Source organism: Rosa chinensis, chromosome 6 (genome assembly GCF_002994745.2).
Source record: "Rosa chinensis cultivar Old Blush chromosome 6, RchiOBHm-V2, whole genome shotgun sequence".
Lineage (NCBI taxonomy): Eukaryota > Viridiplantae > Streptophyta > Magnoliopsida > Rosales > Rosaceae > Rosa > Rosa chinensis.
The window spans coordinates 30,781,055-30,797,919 of record NC_037093.1 but is presented as its reverse complement, the minus strand read 5'-3'; the positions used below and the strand labels follow the sequence as shown (position 1 = coordinate 30,797,919).

The following is a 16,865-nucleotide window of genomic DNA, read 5'->3' as shown; positions in this document are numbered from 1 at the left end:
GTACTCCAAATACTATGTGCCTTTTTAGTACACTGTGTATTACTAATGGCGTGCAATAAGATAACGTCCTTGGCTAATGGAAATCTTCTTTATTTAATTATATTAGTAGTGGCTGCGAGCATATTGGGGTAATTGGTCCCCCCCTACAGAATCAGAGGTGTGACCCCTAACCTAATTCAATCACGGATTAATTCTTTCTTTCATTTCCAAAAGCAGATGATGAAAAGCAAAATACTTGAACCTAAAAAATTAATAAAATTAACTTTTTATTGTTTTGTATCATTGGGGCTAAATGTTTAAAACAATCCCTAATTATTTAATATATCTCTGATCATAACTTATGTTAAAACATCTAACTCAAAACTAATTGATAATTTACAGACAGTTTAAACACTATAAATCTTTATATAAAACTTACAATAGTCAATATTAAAATGTGTCATCTGTTTAGGGTGTCTATGGAATGATAGCTCACGGGTGCAAGATCTATAGTTAGGTACAAGATCTATAGTTAGAGCTAAACACCACACAAGGATTTTCGTGCTCGTCTGATCTTGATGTTGGTTCTCATTGCTTATTTGCTTTAAGCTTTTGGAGTCCAGTTAATAATTTGTCTAAGATACTCGAGTTTTACCTTCTTCTCCTTAGAAAAGAAAATACATTTCAACACTGACACAAGAAGAATTCACTCGCATACTAAACAATCAGATCTCAGTGACAGTGATGTAAAGACTAATAGGCTATGAAACAATTGCTGCAGAAAACAAGTCTGCCCATGCTTCTTCAAATGGAAAAGAAACCCAAAATGCCAAATGATGAAACACAACCTTTGAAAATTGAAACAAAAGTTCAACATGTAGCTGTAAATCAGAAAGACACCTAGGAAATGGAATTCCTCCACCTCCTAGGTGTTTTTGTTGTCTGTTCAGCAGCAGCTGATGGATGCTCAGGCCCAATGTTCTGGTTCTCAAAAGTTGTAGGCTTAGCGAGTTTGCTGAGTTTCTTCCACCCGCTACTCCATGCCGACGTGTGTTTCTGCTTTGACATCTTTTCGAACTGTCGCTGTAAGTTTTCCATGTCATTCTGGAGCTCGAGGTACTTGGCTTTTACGCTCTCCAGTTCAAACTTTACAGTGTTGATGTCCTTCTTAGCTGCTGCCCATCCTTCTTGGAAGGATTGTGGGGTCCCTTCAAGTAATGTTTTCCGATTTGAAACCATGGGCTGATAGTGAGAGTCTCCGGCTTCTTTAAGGGCATTGTTAGCTAATGCATTGCTTATCTTCACTTGTTCAGAGAAAAGGACTTGCACCACCACTCTTAATGGGAGCCTTTCATTTTGTGCGGCATGCATGCAAGCATCAATTGATAGCTTTTGGCAATCCATCACCCTGCAGAGCCTCTTCCTTTCATGCTCAGAGAGTGTTGGATGGGCCTGTTAAATTTGATAAAAGAAATAAAAAACATAGCAACTGTTAATCTGAAAAATTACCAGAGTAGCAACTATTTTCATTATAAGTTGCAAGCATTCTAAAGAACTGATCGTCACAAAAGTGGGCATTCTATGCAGAACTGTAGGTTTCATATCAGCAATGGATAGCTAAGAACATGACATCAGTAGTACTAGATGATTTAGATATTCAAATCAGTAATCCTCTAAGGTGCAAATATTACAAGCAGACAGACACGTCAATCAGGCATATTCATATTCTTCTAATGCAGTTTAGTGATACTATGCAGATGATTTTCTAAATTTGTTTCTTTTCAAAGGATATTCAAAGTCTGCATGCATAGTAAAAGGAAATTCCGGAGTGAGGGTGGAGCATAGGACAGAATGAACAGTTTTATGACACAATATTTTGGGAAGAAGGTACTATTTTCATTTATAAGCAACAAGCATTTTGAAGACTTAATGGTCACTAAGGCCGGCTTCATTATGCGTAAATGTAGATTTCATAGCAGCAATGGTTCACTAAGAAGTTTACATCAGTAATGGATCAAGGCTAGCATTACAAGCAGACATTTACATCAACGACCCACATAAGTGATACGTTTTCACAATGTTAATAACTTTGTATCTTGGTTTTTTTTAAAGGTTATTCAAAGTGTGCAATGCATGGAGGGAAATTTCTGTAAGATGATGGAGCATAAGACAGAATGAACAATTTTATGGCACTTTTTTTTTTGGAGAGTGAGGGGGAGGAATTATACCTTGAGATATGAATCAATTGCTCTATAAAGTCCATCATCACATATTCTTGCAGATTCAGGCAAAGCTTCTGCCAGTACCTGAAACTTTGTTAGAGAAAGACTTCTATCTCTTGACACCTCTGTAAGATAACTATCAACAAGCCTAGCTACCCTCATCTTAGCATTTGGGCCTGTACCCCTTTGAGTTCCATCGTAGTGTTTTTCAATAAAAGACTGTTGGCTTGGACTTGAAATTTCAGTCTGTTCTTGAACAAGAAAATGCTCCAGAAGCCTCTGAACAAGATCCACATCATACATAGTTTCATTCTTATTAAAAGAAGGAATAAGAAGATCTGCCAATGTAGCCTGTTCGAACTGCATTCCCACCCGTTTTTCCAACTCTGTAACCAGTGCAGGTGCTACTTTCAACATGTTTGCCATTCTCAAAAGTCGAAGAAGGAAGCTGCATGAAACACTATCCTTCTGTGGAGGAATAATGCTAATAAGGCTCTCAATGATCATACGTTGATCTTTGGCCTGAACAGGTGAAGGCTCATCTTTAGTTCCAGCCACAATCAGGTGGAGTCCACCCTTCCATCTGCTCCCAGTATTACCAGTATTACTATTGCTGGTGTTGCTTCCTTCATCGGCTGCCCCCGAGCCATCAGTTATCATACCAGGGAGCCATTTAGCTGCATAGTGCATTATTGCAGCTCCAATCAGTTCAAATCTCATCCCCTTTACCTTAATAGCAGTAATAACCCTGACGTAATGGTCAATGCGAAGAATTGAAGCATCTTCAAACCACCAATCAGGAGGAACTTGCTGGTTTCTACTTGGACTTGAGTCTTTCATTTCATTCCAAGTTGGGCTTGAAACTTTTGGAGGCTTACCGGTGTATGCCCATCGTATCCCTTTTGGATTGGCACAAGCTTTCCAAGCAATGGACTCGCTACATCTTCGAACAATTTGGAGGTTTTCAGCCCATGGTGAGAGCTTCTCACAACTTTTCAACACCACTATGGAGTCTCTCCACGAGGACAAAACCACATAGCTGAGAAATGCTTCGGTTTTGAAAATAAGATTGCCTTCTTCCAAGTCTTCTGTCATTTCAAGGAACTCTGCAGCACATCTAAGGCCTGATATATTGGCTGCTGTAAGATCAACAGCAATTCCATAGCAGAACTTTGCAGCTAGCTCAAAAGACTCGGGTCCACCGGGAAGGTCATCCAAAACAATCTTACTCAAGTCCGGGTCTCGTAATTCATACATGATTCTGTTGATCTTTCCACTCCTTGACAGCAGGGGATACTTCAAAAACAACAAGATACATAGAGTTTCAGTCTTATTAGTATTCAAATAAACTATTAGATTAAGCTCAGTCTTGTACATTTGGCCACAGAATTAGCTACCTTATGCAAGTGAAAATTGACTTGTCCAACTTGAACCAACAGGTCACTTGAGATATCAGTTGCAACATACCTATATTCCAGACAAAACCCAGTAATTTACTTAGATTATGTTTTGCATGCAAATCCCACTTTAGTTAGAGTTAACTAAATTAAGATACAATTGTACTTTAACAGCAGCTCTAGAACTACATATATATGGTATCTATGTTCATACATACCAAGAATTGCCTTTTAGCTCAAACCCATCAGTCTTAACACTCTGCTTGCTTAAACCAAGAACTCCATTGCCATAATCTCTGCCTCCAACAGACTCAGTCTCTGAATCCCACATGTTGGAGAAGAAATTCCCAGAAAACTGGAACTGGAATTTCTCAGGTAAGTAGTCACAAATAAGAGCAGGCACATAAACAAATGAGCAGACAAGGCAGTGGAAATGAAACCGAGATAATATGAGAATAAAAGGGAAGATTCAGTCTCACATGGGTTACTTGGAATTATCTTCAATTGTCGGCTTCTTAATGAAATTTGAAGAGCTCTTACAGGCTGTTTAGTAATGGGCATGGGCATAGTAGGTACTGTTTTTGGATCACTCGGCGCGCCTCCTTTCTTTGCTTTTTCAGCTTTGGTTCACCCAATGCTACAAAAGAGAATGGGGAGATTCAGCTTCCTGCTTTCATAAATAGTAGTCTCTGTTTTATTATTGTTATTATTTTCTTTTTCTTTCCTGTGTCGTTAATTCTTTTTGGTCTTGGAAAGTACATTTACAGAATGTAGTACAAAATATTTCTATGAAGTTATAGTTGATCCGAAAACAACCAATATATATGAGGATGATTTTTAGCAAACTCTCTATCTTGGCTTCTTAATTATTTTAGAGAGCATGTTTAGTTTTTTTATCAATTTTGTAGCCATAACAGACTTCTAAGTTGCTTTTTATTTATGTTTTAGGTATTTTGCTCTTAAATATAGACATCAAGATAAAGTTTTCTATTATTTTATTATTTTTTTCTTGTATTCATTCATAATCATATGAAGAAAATACATCAAAGAATATATAGTGGTCTCATTAAATCCTACCACAACTTGGTAGGGAAGAGTACCACACTCAAGTTCAAGACTCAAGTACTTAACTCCTCAACTAAAATAGAATTAAGCCAATCCGGTGTCATCCTCTACGAGTAAATGGGAATATGTAAAGAAAAAGCAGCTCTAGCCACACAATGGGCCGCTTTATTACACTCTAGGGGCATAATTCCAACTACAAGACATAAAATACTCAACTAAATTCTTCATCCACCAATGCCCTGTCACTACTAAGACCCTCTTGGCTTGAGTTTAGTGCAGTGAAAGATTTTGAGCGTCACCTTCAATGTCCGCTTGAGTAAATCTTACGTGAAGACAAAAGTGCAACCCATTAACTAAAGCTTGATGTTACGTCCCGTATCTTAATTTACCGGTTTACTAGTCATTTGGACGGTAAACAACAATTATTTTCACCTTTTACTTTGTTTCGATACTTTTAGTGGCCCTAAAAGTTGACTTTTTGTTTGGATTAGTTTTTGAGAAATTTTTCTTCATGAAAGTCGTAGAGCGTAAACCAAGTTTGTGGATATATGGTACGTAAAAATCGGAGTTCGTATTCGAAAGTTATAATGGAAAAACTAAAGTTACTGTTTGAGGTAAGTTTCTATATAAATGGGAAGTTACTGTGGTAGGTTTCCATTTTCGGAAACCACTGCAGTAACTCTCTCTGTCTCCTCCCCCATGCTCTCTCTCTCCTTCTCTTCAGGTTTTTCAGTTTTTCGTCCAATCTTCTCTGTCCGGCCACCAAATGGTGAGCTACGGGTCTGCATTGACACGTCTCCTCCCCCTCGTGAAGCCTGCGGTGGTGGCTCATGGCAATTTGGCCGGAATTTTGCGAATTGAGTTTCCAAAGTTTATTGTAGCAGTTTGGGGTCAACGTTGATTTCTTCCGATTCCGGCCACCTTCGGCAATGAAACTAGTCATTCTAGAAAGCCCATCCTCCACAAGTGAATCCCTCCAAGTTTCATAACTCAATTTGAGGTGTGGAAGGAGAGTCGACGATTTGAATGAGTTACTGTGCAAATTGGCAGATTTCAAATCAAGCTCCAATACCGGCCAACCAAGGTATTTCTAGGCTTTGTTGTATTTATGAGCTTGGTTTGAATTGTTGAGATGATGTTGCTGCTGAAATTTGGTGGTTCGATCTGGAGTTGGCTGGCGGCGAGTGGGGCCCACACACCGCCACTGTGGGTGGTGTATGGAGGCGTGTAGGGCAGGATTTTGGCTTATGTTTTTAGCTAGATAAATTACTTGTGAGTTGTAGAATCCGTAAATGTGATTTTGGTGGAAATTGGAGAAGTTTGTTATCGATTGTGAATTTCTGAAGTTTGGAGATTTGGATGTCGATTTATGGAAATCTGACCTTCGGGTTTCCCTTATTTCCGCTATGGACTGTAATCGACGGATTGATATTAGTTGTGAAGTTTGGGTTGAATCCGAGAAGTAATGAAGATGTTGGTTTACGTGGGATTTTCGGGTTTAGTTTTAGAATCGTATTTATTTGTCAAATTGTTGTTTATGGAATATAATTTTGTACAGGACGAGGTACCGACCCATCGCTTGACAAGGATCCATACGCTTGGCTACGTTAGCTGTATACTGTTAGTGGACCTTTGATTTAAATAATGCATGCAAATATTTTTGAATTATTGATTTATTGATTTATCGTTTCAATTATCAAACATATTTTGATCTCGGATTATAAATTGATTTCAGAAATGAATTGGTTTCAGATTATAATTTGGTTTATTGATTGGATTTCCATCTTGATTTTCGGATGTGAGTTTGCGATGCTCAGATTTGGATTTATGATTTATGATGATTTTCGACAAGTAATTTTTTTTTATGATTTCCGGAATTAAGTATATTTTTATTCGTAGATTTTGAGATTTCTGAAAGGTTTTTGAAAATGGGATTTTCGAGGAAATTATACTCATCTATTTATTGTCGCTTATTTGTTGTTGGATTTGAGAATATTCTTTTGGCGTGTGGGACACGTAATTGATTTATTTGATTAACATGAGATTCTTCGAGTACGGTTGAGTATCGTACTTGTGCTTTTATTTGCGAGATTTTGGGGAACTCTTATTAGTTTTCGGTTTTCGTATGATTTAAACCCACCATATTTGGGTCGTTTTATTTTATTCCTAGTTAGCCTATTAGTACTCCTCTCCGCTTATTATGTGTTTGTGGGTGAGTTGAGCAAAGAGCGTCGGAGGCTCCGACCTGAGCTTGGGAGGCTGCCTTACTCATATGGTGATGACTTCTTCCCCATACTCTACTGTTACTTGACTAGACTAGCAGGGCTAGTCCGATTTTGTTTAACCAGCGGGGCTAGTCTTATTCTCTTGAGCATCAAATTTTCAGTCTTTTTACTTAGTTGTTTGTGACTAGCGGTGTTAGTCGGTTTTCTTGAGTTGAACATCATTCAGATTATTTTCCTTAATTGTTGTATGCATCGGGTTTTTAAAGGACTAAATGTGGGAAAGTATAAAATCCATTTTCTTTTCAATTACTTATTTTTGTCCACTCACGCTAACGTTTTTATCTACTTTCTCTTGGGCCCTTTAGTTTCAAATGCCCAGTCTGCAGAGTAGCTGGTTCGGTATAGTAGAATTCGGGGCATAGTATCTGCTGCTGTTGTATTCCTTGTTGTAGGTTATTTATTGAACCTACTTGTATCATGAATTCTCTTCCACGATCACTCTGTTTTCCTTATTGTGGGACAATTGTTTGGGAATTACATTTGTGTATTTGGAACATGTTGTTTTTCGGATCTTAATTGCTTGCGGAGTTGTTGTAATTTGGGTAGCAGGGTGAATCCAGGAGATTAAGGATGACTTATTAGAACTGTAAATGTGTTTCTACATGTTTTGGGTAGTCCATCTTTAGGGGTAGCTCTGCCAAATTTTAGGTAGAGTTATTCCTAAGGTGGGCTTCACAGGGCCACCTCGGATTTCAGGGTGAAATTCGGGGTAGGTCCTGTCACTTGAACTCACAAGTTTGTAGGTTTAAGTAACCAACTCCTGCATTGCTAAGACACCAACACAACCCCCTTTATCATCTCTGCAAATTGCACCCATACCAAAAGCACCCTGGGTAGTATTTAGTGCCCCATCAAAATTCAATTTAATCACGCCCTACCTTGGACACCACCACCTAGGATGCTGTTGACTAGAATTAGCAAAAGACTTTCCAGTTCCTCTCTTCGAACAGTCCTCCTAATCAATGCACACCTTGGATGAACCTCCTACCAGCAAACAACCTTATCAATCACACTCTCTACTCCTCGCTAGCCCTATCTTTCCATGTACCCTACTATTTTGTTCATGCCATACTTCCTAGACCAACCCCAAACCCCAAAACACTACAACTCCTCCTTAACTACTGTCGCAACATGTATAAATAAAATAAAAGTCCTCTTTTTCCAAATAGTACATACCTCAACTTGTCTCTACATGTTCCAACACAAAATGATCATTTCCTGTGATAGACCCTAACCTCAGATCCCATCACTATTTTTTTAAACATCTTATTAAGAAACTGTGACAACTTACTTGGAGGGCTAGATGAGTTCGCTTGACTGTCGACTATCTCCCACTAGGAAACCCCTTCATTTCCTTGATGTGGCTGAAATAGCCTCATAATTTAACCCCGCAAAAATATTGAGGTTAGTATAGCACAAGTAAGGATCGTTCAATCTGGAGATTGTAGGGTACACCTACACAAAAAGGTCAATTAACAAATAAAATAATAAAATGGGGGGTTTTGAAATTTGGTTCCTAATCTACTTAAAATAAAAAAGAAACAAATAAAACTATATACAATGATTGACTTCCCTAACCTAGACCAATACCACTCGGAAATTACTAAGTGTAAAAGCAGAAAATTCATTTCAACATGCTACAAAAATATGCCCATCTTAAATGCCTAGATAAGAGTCCAAATGAAAAGTCTTAGCGGATCAAACCATTTATCTAATTCGTTCTAATGTGGGCTTGGATTGAAAAAGTCCTTACCAAGCCCAATACTACTAATTTTCGAAAACACTTAGCATAATTCTCTTAACTAGTAGTATTATCTAACCCTCGAATCACTCACACGTGCAAATTAACCATTATACATATAATTTAACACGTAATTTCCAGAATCGTTTAACCATTGAAACATGATTTTTACCACTTTTTAGAACTAATTACTATTTGTTTAACTTAGCGCCTTAACAAATAACAATTACTCTTGGTAAATTAAGCAAGCACACAAGAACACTTAGCGTTATTCTAGTATGCAAACTTATTAACCTAACTCTGAAAATTACCTAAACACATAAAAGGGCACAAGATTGTAACATGCATCATCAAAGAATTCTCGAAGTTAACTCAATAATAAACTGAAAATCTCAAAAGTATTAATAAAAATATTTTGAAAATTTCATGTCTCTAATTACACAACTCGCAAATCCAAACAAGTAAATCACAAAATAATTCACAAGTCTTTACACACAAAACTGAAACAAAAATTATAAGTAGAGTCATAGTTATACTTTGAAGTGTTTTCCTTAGCGGCTTGGCAATAAGGTGATGAACTCATCTCTGCTATGGTGGTGGAGCGTCCTTGACTTAGCGCCTAAGAACTTCGTAGATTGATGGAAGGATGGTGGTCACAGTCGACTTGTAGGTGATGGAGGCTTGAGGAGTGAATTTGGCAGAGTTTCAAATTAGTTTTTTGCTAGGAAGTGATACGCTTGGTGTTGAGAATGGCTGCTATTTATAGAGGGATCATCCTCTCTTGTGATGCAATCATGGCCAATCATCTAGAGGTGATTTCTCCTCCAAATTTCCTTGATTTTCTCTTGACAAAGTCATGAATTTTCTGATCTCTTTTCCCCTTAATGAATCATGGTATATTTCTTGAATAGTGACCAGATACATCCCTTATTCCTCTCCTTTGAATTGCACTAATTTCTTCTTGCAAGATTTGTGCACACACACACAACAAACTCCTATAATCAAGAAAATCAGAAATTAATTAGAGTTATAATCAATAGGAGATAAGATAATTAGGATAAATATTGAATAAAATCTCCCCTTGAATTCCTCCTGATTTATGCAAGTCTTCTTCTCTTTTAAGTTTTCCTTGATTTCATCACTCAAGAGTTCTTAATGTGATGGACTCCTAAATTTTATCTTTAAAACAAAAAAAATCAGAAATAGGAAAGTCCAAAGGAAGAAAGTTTCCCTAAAACAAAATTGGAAATATGAAAGTTTTTAAAATGATTTATCCTTCATTTATGCTCATTTTTGTTCTTTTTCACGTCTTTTCTCCATTTCTGACCTAAAAACGGAAATTATGTTATAGTTAGTAATTGAGTTTTTCTATTGGAACCTCCAAATTTACTCACTTGACTTCTATGCCTTTTACACCTCTTATCAAATTTTCAAATACTAAATTTACTCATTAAACTACACTAAACTTCCTCAAATAACCTCACTCATATAATTTGCAAACAAATTATTAATTATCTTTAAAATAAAAAATTTAGTCATTTCAATGATTTAATCACTCTATAAATCTTAACTAAACATACATTTCTTAATCAAACTTGAGTTTCAAAAATTAATGTTTAATCAATAAGAAAATGCCATGAACTATTATGTTTTTTTTTCTATTTTAGCTGTTCAAAAAAAAAAATGAAGAAATCATTTGTTTTTATTCTCAAAAAAAAAAAAAATCATTTGTTTTTTAATATTTTTTTTCTATATTTTTTGTACCACATGATTAATTATTTAAATATTTTTATTATTATTATTATTAATTTTTTTTTCTTCCAAATATAATGGATTGACTTAGATTTAGGTCATAAATCATAAGAGGATTTATTTTGTTTTCTCTCACCAATATGCGTTCAACATATATGTCATACATTTTTATGTCACATGATCTTAATCATATTTTTAATTCTTATTAAATATATATGAATGCTTTAATGAGTATGTAGTGAAATTGAAAAATGAAAATAGATAAGGAAAATAATAAGGAATACAATATAATATTATTGAATTGGAAAATCTACATAAAATAAATATAATATTTTTTGGTCTAATTATTGTCCTTAATAGTCATTTTATAGTAGGTTATATATGTCATTTAATAATTCATAATAGAGTGAGGTCAAGTGAGCAGATTTGGAGGTCCCAATAGAAACTCTCTTAGTAATTTTAAGAGAATAACTTAGCCAAATAAGAGAAAATACATATTAAAAAGTCACACTTTGTGCCCCTATCAAATTACCCCACACTTAGCTTTTGCCAGTCCCTTAGCAAAATCAAAATGAAAGACTCAACCAAAAAAAAAAAAACAATTCACTACTAGACTTTACACTAGTGACACACAAAGACTATATTGCCCTTAACATTTGTCTCAGAAATCCTTACTCTCGTGGCATCAAAATTAGCAATCAAGAATCAATATTTAGATATTCGAGAGTTAATTGAAGCATATAATTCACATATAAATAAGTAGGACTTGGTTGTAACAGTGGTGATGGGTGGAGCTCAGCATGTTTTAGACAAGTATGATTCATATCCTCACAAGGTATATCCACTATTTCTTTACTCAGATCAAGACAATGCTTAAAAGCTTATAATCACTCAATTATATGTGAGAGAAAATATTTTGAGGCAATCAAATAGCTCACATATATAACAAATGAAAAGCACTTTGTGAATATAATTTTTTAAGATCTCATGAAATATATCAACTACTTGCACAAATGGACCCAAGCCATAGGTTCAACTCTTACAACTCATCTTCACAGATCAAAGGCTGCCCCATCTTAAGGATAAAAACGGTTTTATAAAGGGTTGTAATAGGGTCAAGGCTCAAGGTTTTTAAGAAATAAAAGGTAAGGAATCATAAAAAGATCCTAAAGACCTAGCAGAGCATTTTACAATTCACCTTATGACTCAATATTAAGGGCCAGATTTCATTTTGTTGGCCCAACCATAATTTTCAACTCCTCGTATCATTGTGAAAGAACAAAGGCCTCATATTATGATTTTGGGCTTTCAACAAACAAAAACTCCTAATTCACAAACAAAGAATCATGTCCAACACTTTTTTTCTTCTCTTGCCGTTTCTTTTTCATCATTTTTTTTTACGACCTCATTGTTTTTCTTTTCTCTCTTGGACAAATCCACCCCCACACTTATTTCTCATCATCCCTTCATACAATACATCACAAAATTAAGCTCTACTAGGCCCTAAGGACACGGGTAGAGTCAAAACTATACTAAGGTTCACATGGTGAAGATTATGTGGGTGATGAAAGAAAGGCTTATACAAGTAGGCTCAAAGGGGTTTATGTTACGTCCCGAATCTAGAATTAACGATTTACTCACTTTTTGGATGGTAATTGTCGGATACTTACAATTTTTACTTTTTATTAATATTTTAGTGGCCCTAAAAGTTGACTTTTTGTTCGGGTCAAAATTTGAGGAAATGTTCTTCATGAAAGTTGTAGGGGACGTTAAACCGAGCGCGTGCATATGGGGTGCGTAAAAATTGGGCTTAGTATGTGAGAGTTATGGCTAAAAATGTAGAATTTACTGTTCATGGTAAGTTATATATATATGGAAATTACTGTTGGTAGATTTCTATTTTTGGAAATCTACCTAGCCGGGTAACTCTCTCTTCTCTCTCTCCCCGACCCTTCCTCCCTTTCGGCCCGATTCTTTCCCCTTTGATTTCTTCCTCCTCCGGCTGTCCCAGGATGTAATCCGGCCACCCCCAAGCTCGGTTTCTTCCCCTTGTCACGTCTGTGGAGCTATATTACGGTGATTTGGCCGGAGAAGCTCGATTTGGAGCGGAGGAAGCTACGGTGGCAGTTAGCCATTTTTGCCGATTTCCGGCGATTCCGGCCACCTCCGGTCACCATTTTGCCGTCGAAGGCTCGGTTTTCCACGGAGATCATTTCGCCTCTAGCCTCGAATCAAGATTTGAAGTGTAGAGGCAGAATTGAAAATCTAGGGTTCTTGATTTTTTGGGTTAATTTCGCCGGTTGAATTCGACCATTTAGCGGTATAATTTGGGAATGTTGTAGTTGAGAAGTTTAATCAGTGTGTTGAGTAGTTGCTGTATATGAAATTTGGTAGCCGGTGGTGGAGGTTGGTACCGGCGCGTGGGTGCCACGTGCCGCCACTGTAGGTGGCGCGTGAGACTGTGTTTTGGCCGGAATTTGACTTCTGTTGTTGATATAATTAGTCAATTATACTTTTAGTTCCATGATTGCAGTTTTGGGATAAAATTGGAGAAGAGTGATTATGGATTTTGATGTTGATCAATGATGAAATTGTTAATTGAATTATGAGAAATTCATCTATCGGATTTCCTTGATTCGGCCCTAAAGCCCATACCTTAAGGGAATAATATTAGTGAAGAAGATTGGGAGATTTTGGGCAAATAAAGATGATGTTAGGGTTTGGTTTTATTTATCGTAATTTAGTTTTCCATCTAGTAATTAAGGTTTACGGACGTTATATTGTACAGGACGTGAGGAGGATTCCCTCGAGGAGGGTTCGGATCGACGGCAGGCTTAGCCGTACACTGTGAGTGGACTTTCGTTTTCAAATAAGTGATGCATGCATTTATTTATTAAAGCATGATTTATTTATTTAACATATTATTTTCCGAGCATATAAGTTTGATTGCAAATTATCCCGTGGTTTTGCTTTTGATAATGATTGTCATGAAATAAATATTGATTTATACCACTTGTAAGTTTCGGTTACCAAGTTGCTATGCTCGGATTCGAATTCATAATTGATGTTGATTGTCGACGAATTGTTTTCGAGGTGATTTTCGGATTTGTACTATTTATATTATATTTATATTCGTCGATTTGAGACTTTATTGGCAAATTGAGTTTTGTTGGAGTAAACCTCCATGTTTACTTATCGACCTACGATTTTGGCATTGGGAATGCCTTATTGATAATCTATTTATCCTTTTAGCGTGTGGAACACGCTGTTGGTTTATATGACTTTTTACGAGAATTTCCGGGTACGGTTGGGAATCGCACCCGCGTTTTCTTTATTTGTGGCACATGGGGAAGCCTTAAGGATTTATTGGATTTTAATAGTTTTTACCCACCATACCTGGGTCGTCATATTTATTGCTAGCTAGCCTATTAGTAGTCCTCCCTACTTACTATGTGTTTGTGGGTGAGTGAGAGCAGAGCATGGGATGCTCCAGAGTGTGGGACACTCCGACCCGAGCCTGTGAGGCTCCCTTCTTTCGTATGGTGAAATTTCTTCCCCATATTTTATCATTACTTGACTAGCGGGGCTAGTCCGATTTCTTTTAACCAGCGGGGCTGGTATGTTTTTCACGAGTTTTGGATTTAAAGAATTACATTTTATAAATATTGTATGCATCGAGATTTTATAATGTAAATTTGTGGGAAAGTATAAACTTTTATTCCTTTATGCTTTTTTATTTTGGTCCACTCACGCTAACGTTTTTATGTACTTTCCCCCTGGGCCCTTTGGTTTCAATTGCCCAGATCGCAGTGTTGCTGTCCGGCTTAGGACTGGAGGCTAGTACCACCTTTGTCATCTATCCTCAGTAGGTTATTTATTAACCTACTTTATGTATTATATTTCGAGTGTGTCCTTTAGATTGCTCTGATTACTTAAAAAGGGTGGATTTATACATTTGTATAATTATGTATGGGAGTTGTTTATTATTGGAGAAAGTAAAAAGATTTGATTTGCTGGGTTGTAATTTATATAAATGGTTACGTTTGTGTAGTACGATGTTTATACTTGGAAATTTGCGGATTGTTGCTTGGAAGCAGGGTGGCTTCAAGCATAGAAATTACTTTACTTAGAAGTGTTTTCAGCAGGTTTAGGGTTGTCCACTTTTAGGGGAAGTTCTGTCGAATTTTTCCTAAATGTGGGCCTCGCAGGTCCATCTTGGAGTTAGGAGGGTAATTCCGGGGTGGGTCCTGACAGTTGGTATCAGAGCATTAGGTTTCCCGTTTCCTGTCATTTATACTACTTTATACATTTGAGGACATCTAGTATCTTCCGAGTGATGGCCCGACCGCGGCGGATCCCCATCGTGTGCACTTCGATGCTAGTATGTTCTTCAAGTGTATAATGTAGTTGTCTTAGTATCTTTGTTGTGAGTCATCTAATTCTTTCTCAATCTCAGGTGCTATGCCTCCTAGACGCCGGACTCATGGGGAGACCCCTCCCATTCCAGGAGATGAGAATGCTCCTGGAGGAATAGCGGAAGCTTTGGGACGTATTGTGCAGCAGTTGACTGGAGCGCTTCCGGGCTCCAGAACCGATTTTACCATGGAGCGAGCGAAGAGGCATGGAGCTTATAGTTTCTCCCATGCTCCTGATGCTATGGATGCCCAGAATTGGTTGAACAAAATGGAGCGGGTCTTCACTCAAATCCATTGCCCAGAAGACCGGAAAGTGGGTTTAGCAGTGGACTTTCTTGATGGTGTGGCTTTTGATTGGTGGGCTTATACTAGCAGGGAATTAGAGAATGATGGCCCAATCACTTGGGAACAGTTCAAGGAACATTTTACGGGGCGGTATTATGGTACAGCTATCCGTGACAGGATGAAATATGAGTTCCTACATTTAGATAAGGGGGACATGACTGTTACGGAGTTTGAGCAGCGGTTCACCCAGTTAGCTCAGTTTGTGCCTGATCTGGTTGGCACTGAGAACGAGCGGATCTACAGATTTGTTGATGGATTGGGGGGTAAGTATCGTGAGCAATTGACAGGAGTGCCATTTGGTAATTATTCTGAGGCAGTTAATGCTGCTCTACGACTTGAGACTATGTATCTGTCTGGTGTCCGACCCCGAGATTTGGGTGGCCCCAGTCAGGGTCCATCCAAGAAGGCTGCTTCTACCTCAGGGTCCGGATCTTCTGTAGGCAGTGGACAGAGTAGTGGATCTAGTGCCGGATCTCGTTTTAGACGCGGGGGGCGTATTAGGAGATTTACTCGGGGACAGTCTAGTGGACGCCAGTTTGGGCAGAGCAGGGCTGGTTTTAGTAGTCAGCACAGGACTCCAGCTAGTCAGCCATCCCAGTTTGGGCAATACCAGCCAGTTGGGTGCTTTGAGTGTGGACAGTAGGGCCACTTTAGGAGGCATTGCCCTCTATTGACCCAGAGAGTTGCATCTACCCCTTTTCAGACCGCTGGTCAGTCATCTGCCGGTACATCTACTGGTGGTACCGTTGCTTCTACTAGCGGTACCCGTATCAGTTCAGCAGCTCGTGGCAGCCCGCATCGGGGTAGGGGTCAGAGAGGACGTCCCACCACTCATGCTAGGTTGCATGCCATGACTCAGCAGGAGGGTTGCGACTCACCAGATGTTATTATTGGTACGTTGTCTGTTTTTGGTCAACCTTCTTATACTTTAATTGATCCTGGTGCTTCGCATTCTTTTATGTCGAGTAGATTTGCATGTTTTGCAAATGTACCATCATCGCTCCTTATTGGTGAGTGGTATGTATTATTGCCTGTGGGAGCATCGCTTAAGATAGAGTGGGTTTTTAGAGGTTGTGGTGTTTTGATTGAGGGTGTTAATTTGGAAGTTGATTTAATTCCTTTAGATCTTGTTGAATTTGATGTAATCTTGGGGATGGAGTTTTAGCGACTCACCGGGCCAATATTGATTGCTTTCGTAAGATTGTGGTCTTTCAAAGTCCAGGGAAGCCAATAATTACCTTTCAGGGTGATCGTAATGTTCTAGCTTCTTGTATGATTTCCGCTTTGGCCGCTGAGAAGCTGTTGAATAAGGGGAGTCAGGCTTATTTGGCACATGTGGTGGATACTAACAGGGAAGAGTTAAGTATTAGAGAGATACCGGTGGTTAGAAAATTTCCAGATGTATTTCCTGACGAATTACCTGGTTTTCCCCCCTGTTAGGGAGATAGATTTTACTATCGATTTGCTCCCTGGCACCACACCCATATCTTTGGCACCATACCGAATGGCCCCAGCTGAATTAAAAGAGTTGAAGACTCAGTTACAAGAACTAGTGGATAAAGGATTCATCCAATCTAGTGTGTCCCCTTGGGGTGCCCCGGTTTTATTTGTTAAGAAGAAGGATGGCTCTTTAAGGTTGTGCATTGATTATCGGAAGTTGAATA

At 38.0% G+C, this 16,865-nt stretch overlaps 1 protein-coding gene across 4 annotated transcripts; it reads right to left on the bottom strand.

The window, feature by feature from the left end:
• Positions 1–670: 670 nt before the first annotated feature.
• Positions 671–4,235, bottom strand: LOC112173188 (root phototropism protein 3). Of its 4 annotated transcripts, none has more exons than XM_024310770.2 (5): positions 4,078–4,235; positions 3,817–3,959; positions 3,599–3,668; positions 2,208–3,497; positions 671–1,431 (listed from the first exon to the last, which is right to left on the bottom strand). In XM_024310770.2, the coding sequence occupies exons 2-5, from the start codon at positions 3,927–3,929 to the stop codon at positions 880–882; spliced, it is 2,025 nt and encodes a 674-aa protein (XP_024166538.1). In that variant the 5' UTR covers positions 3,930–3,959; positions 4,078–4,235; the 3' UTR covers positions 671–879. The 4 variants fall into 4 exon arrangements, with proteins under 4 accessions (XP_024166538.1, XP_024166539.1, XP_024166537.1 ...); XM_024310771.2 differs by having other exon boundaries at positions 3,817–3,953; XM_024310769.2 differs by having other exon boundaries at positions 3,817–4,235.
• Between the last annotated feature and the right edge of the window lie 12,630 nt (positions 4,236–16,865).

Coding starts and splice junctions, on each gene's coding strand:
- LOC112173188 (XM_024310769.2), bottom strand. CDS start 3,929: ATGTGGGATTCAGAGACTGAGTCTGTTGGAGGCAGAGATTATGGCAAT. Junction 3,669..3,816: donor GAGCTAAAAGGCAATTCTTG/GTATGTATGAAC, acceptor TCTGGAATATAG/GTATGTTGCAACTGATATCT. Junction 1,432..2,207: donor CAATTGATTCATATCTCAAG/GTATAATTCCTC, acceptor CAAATTTAACAG/GCCCATCCAACACTCTCTGA.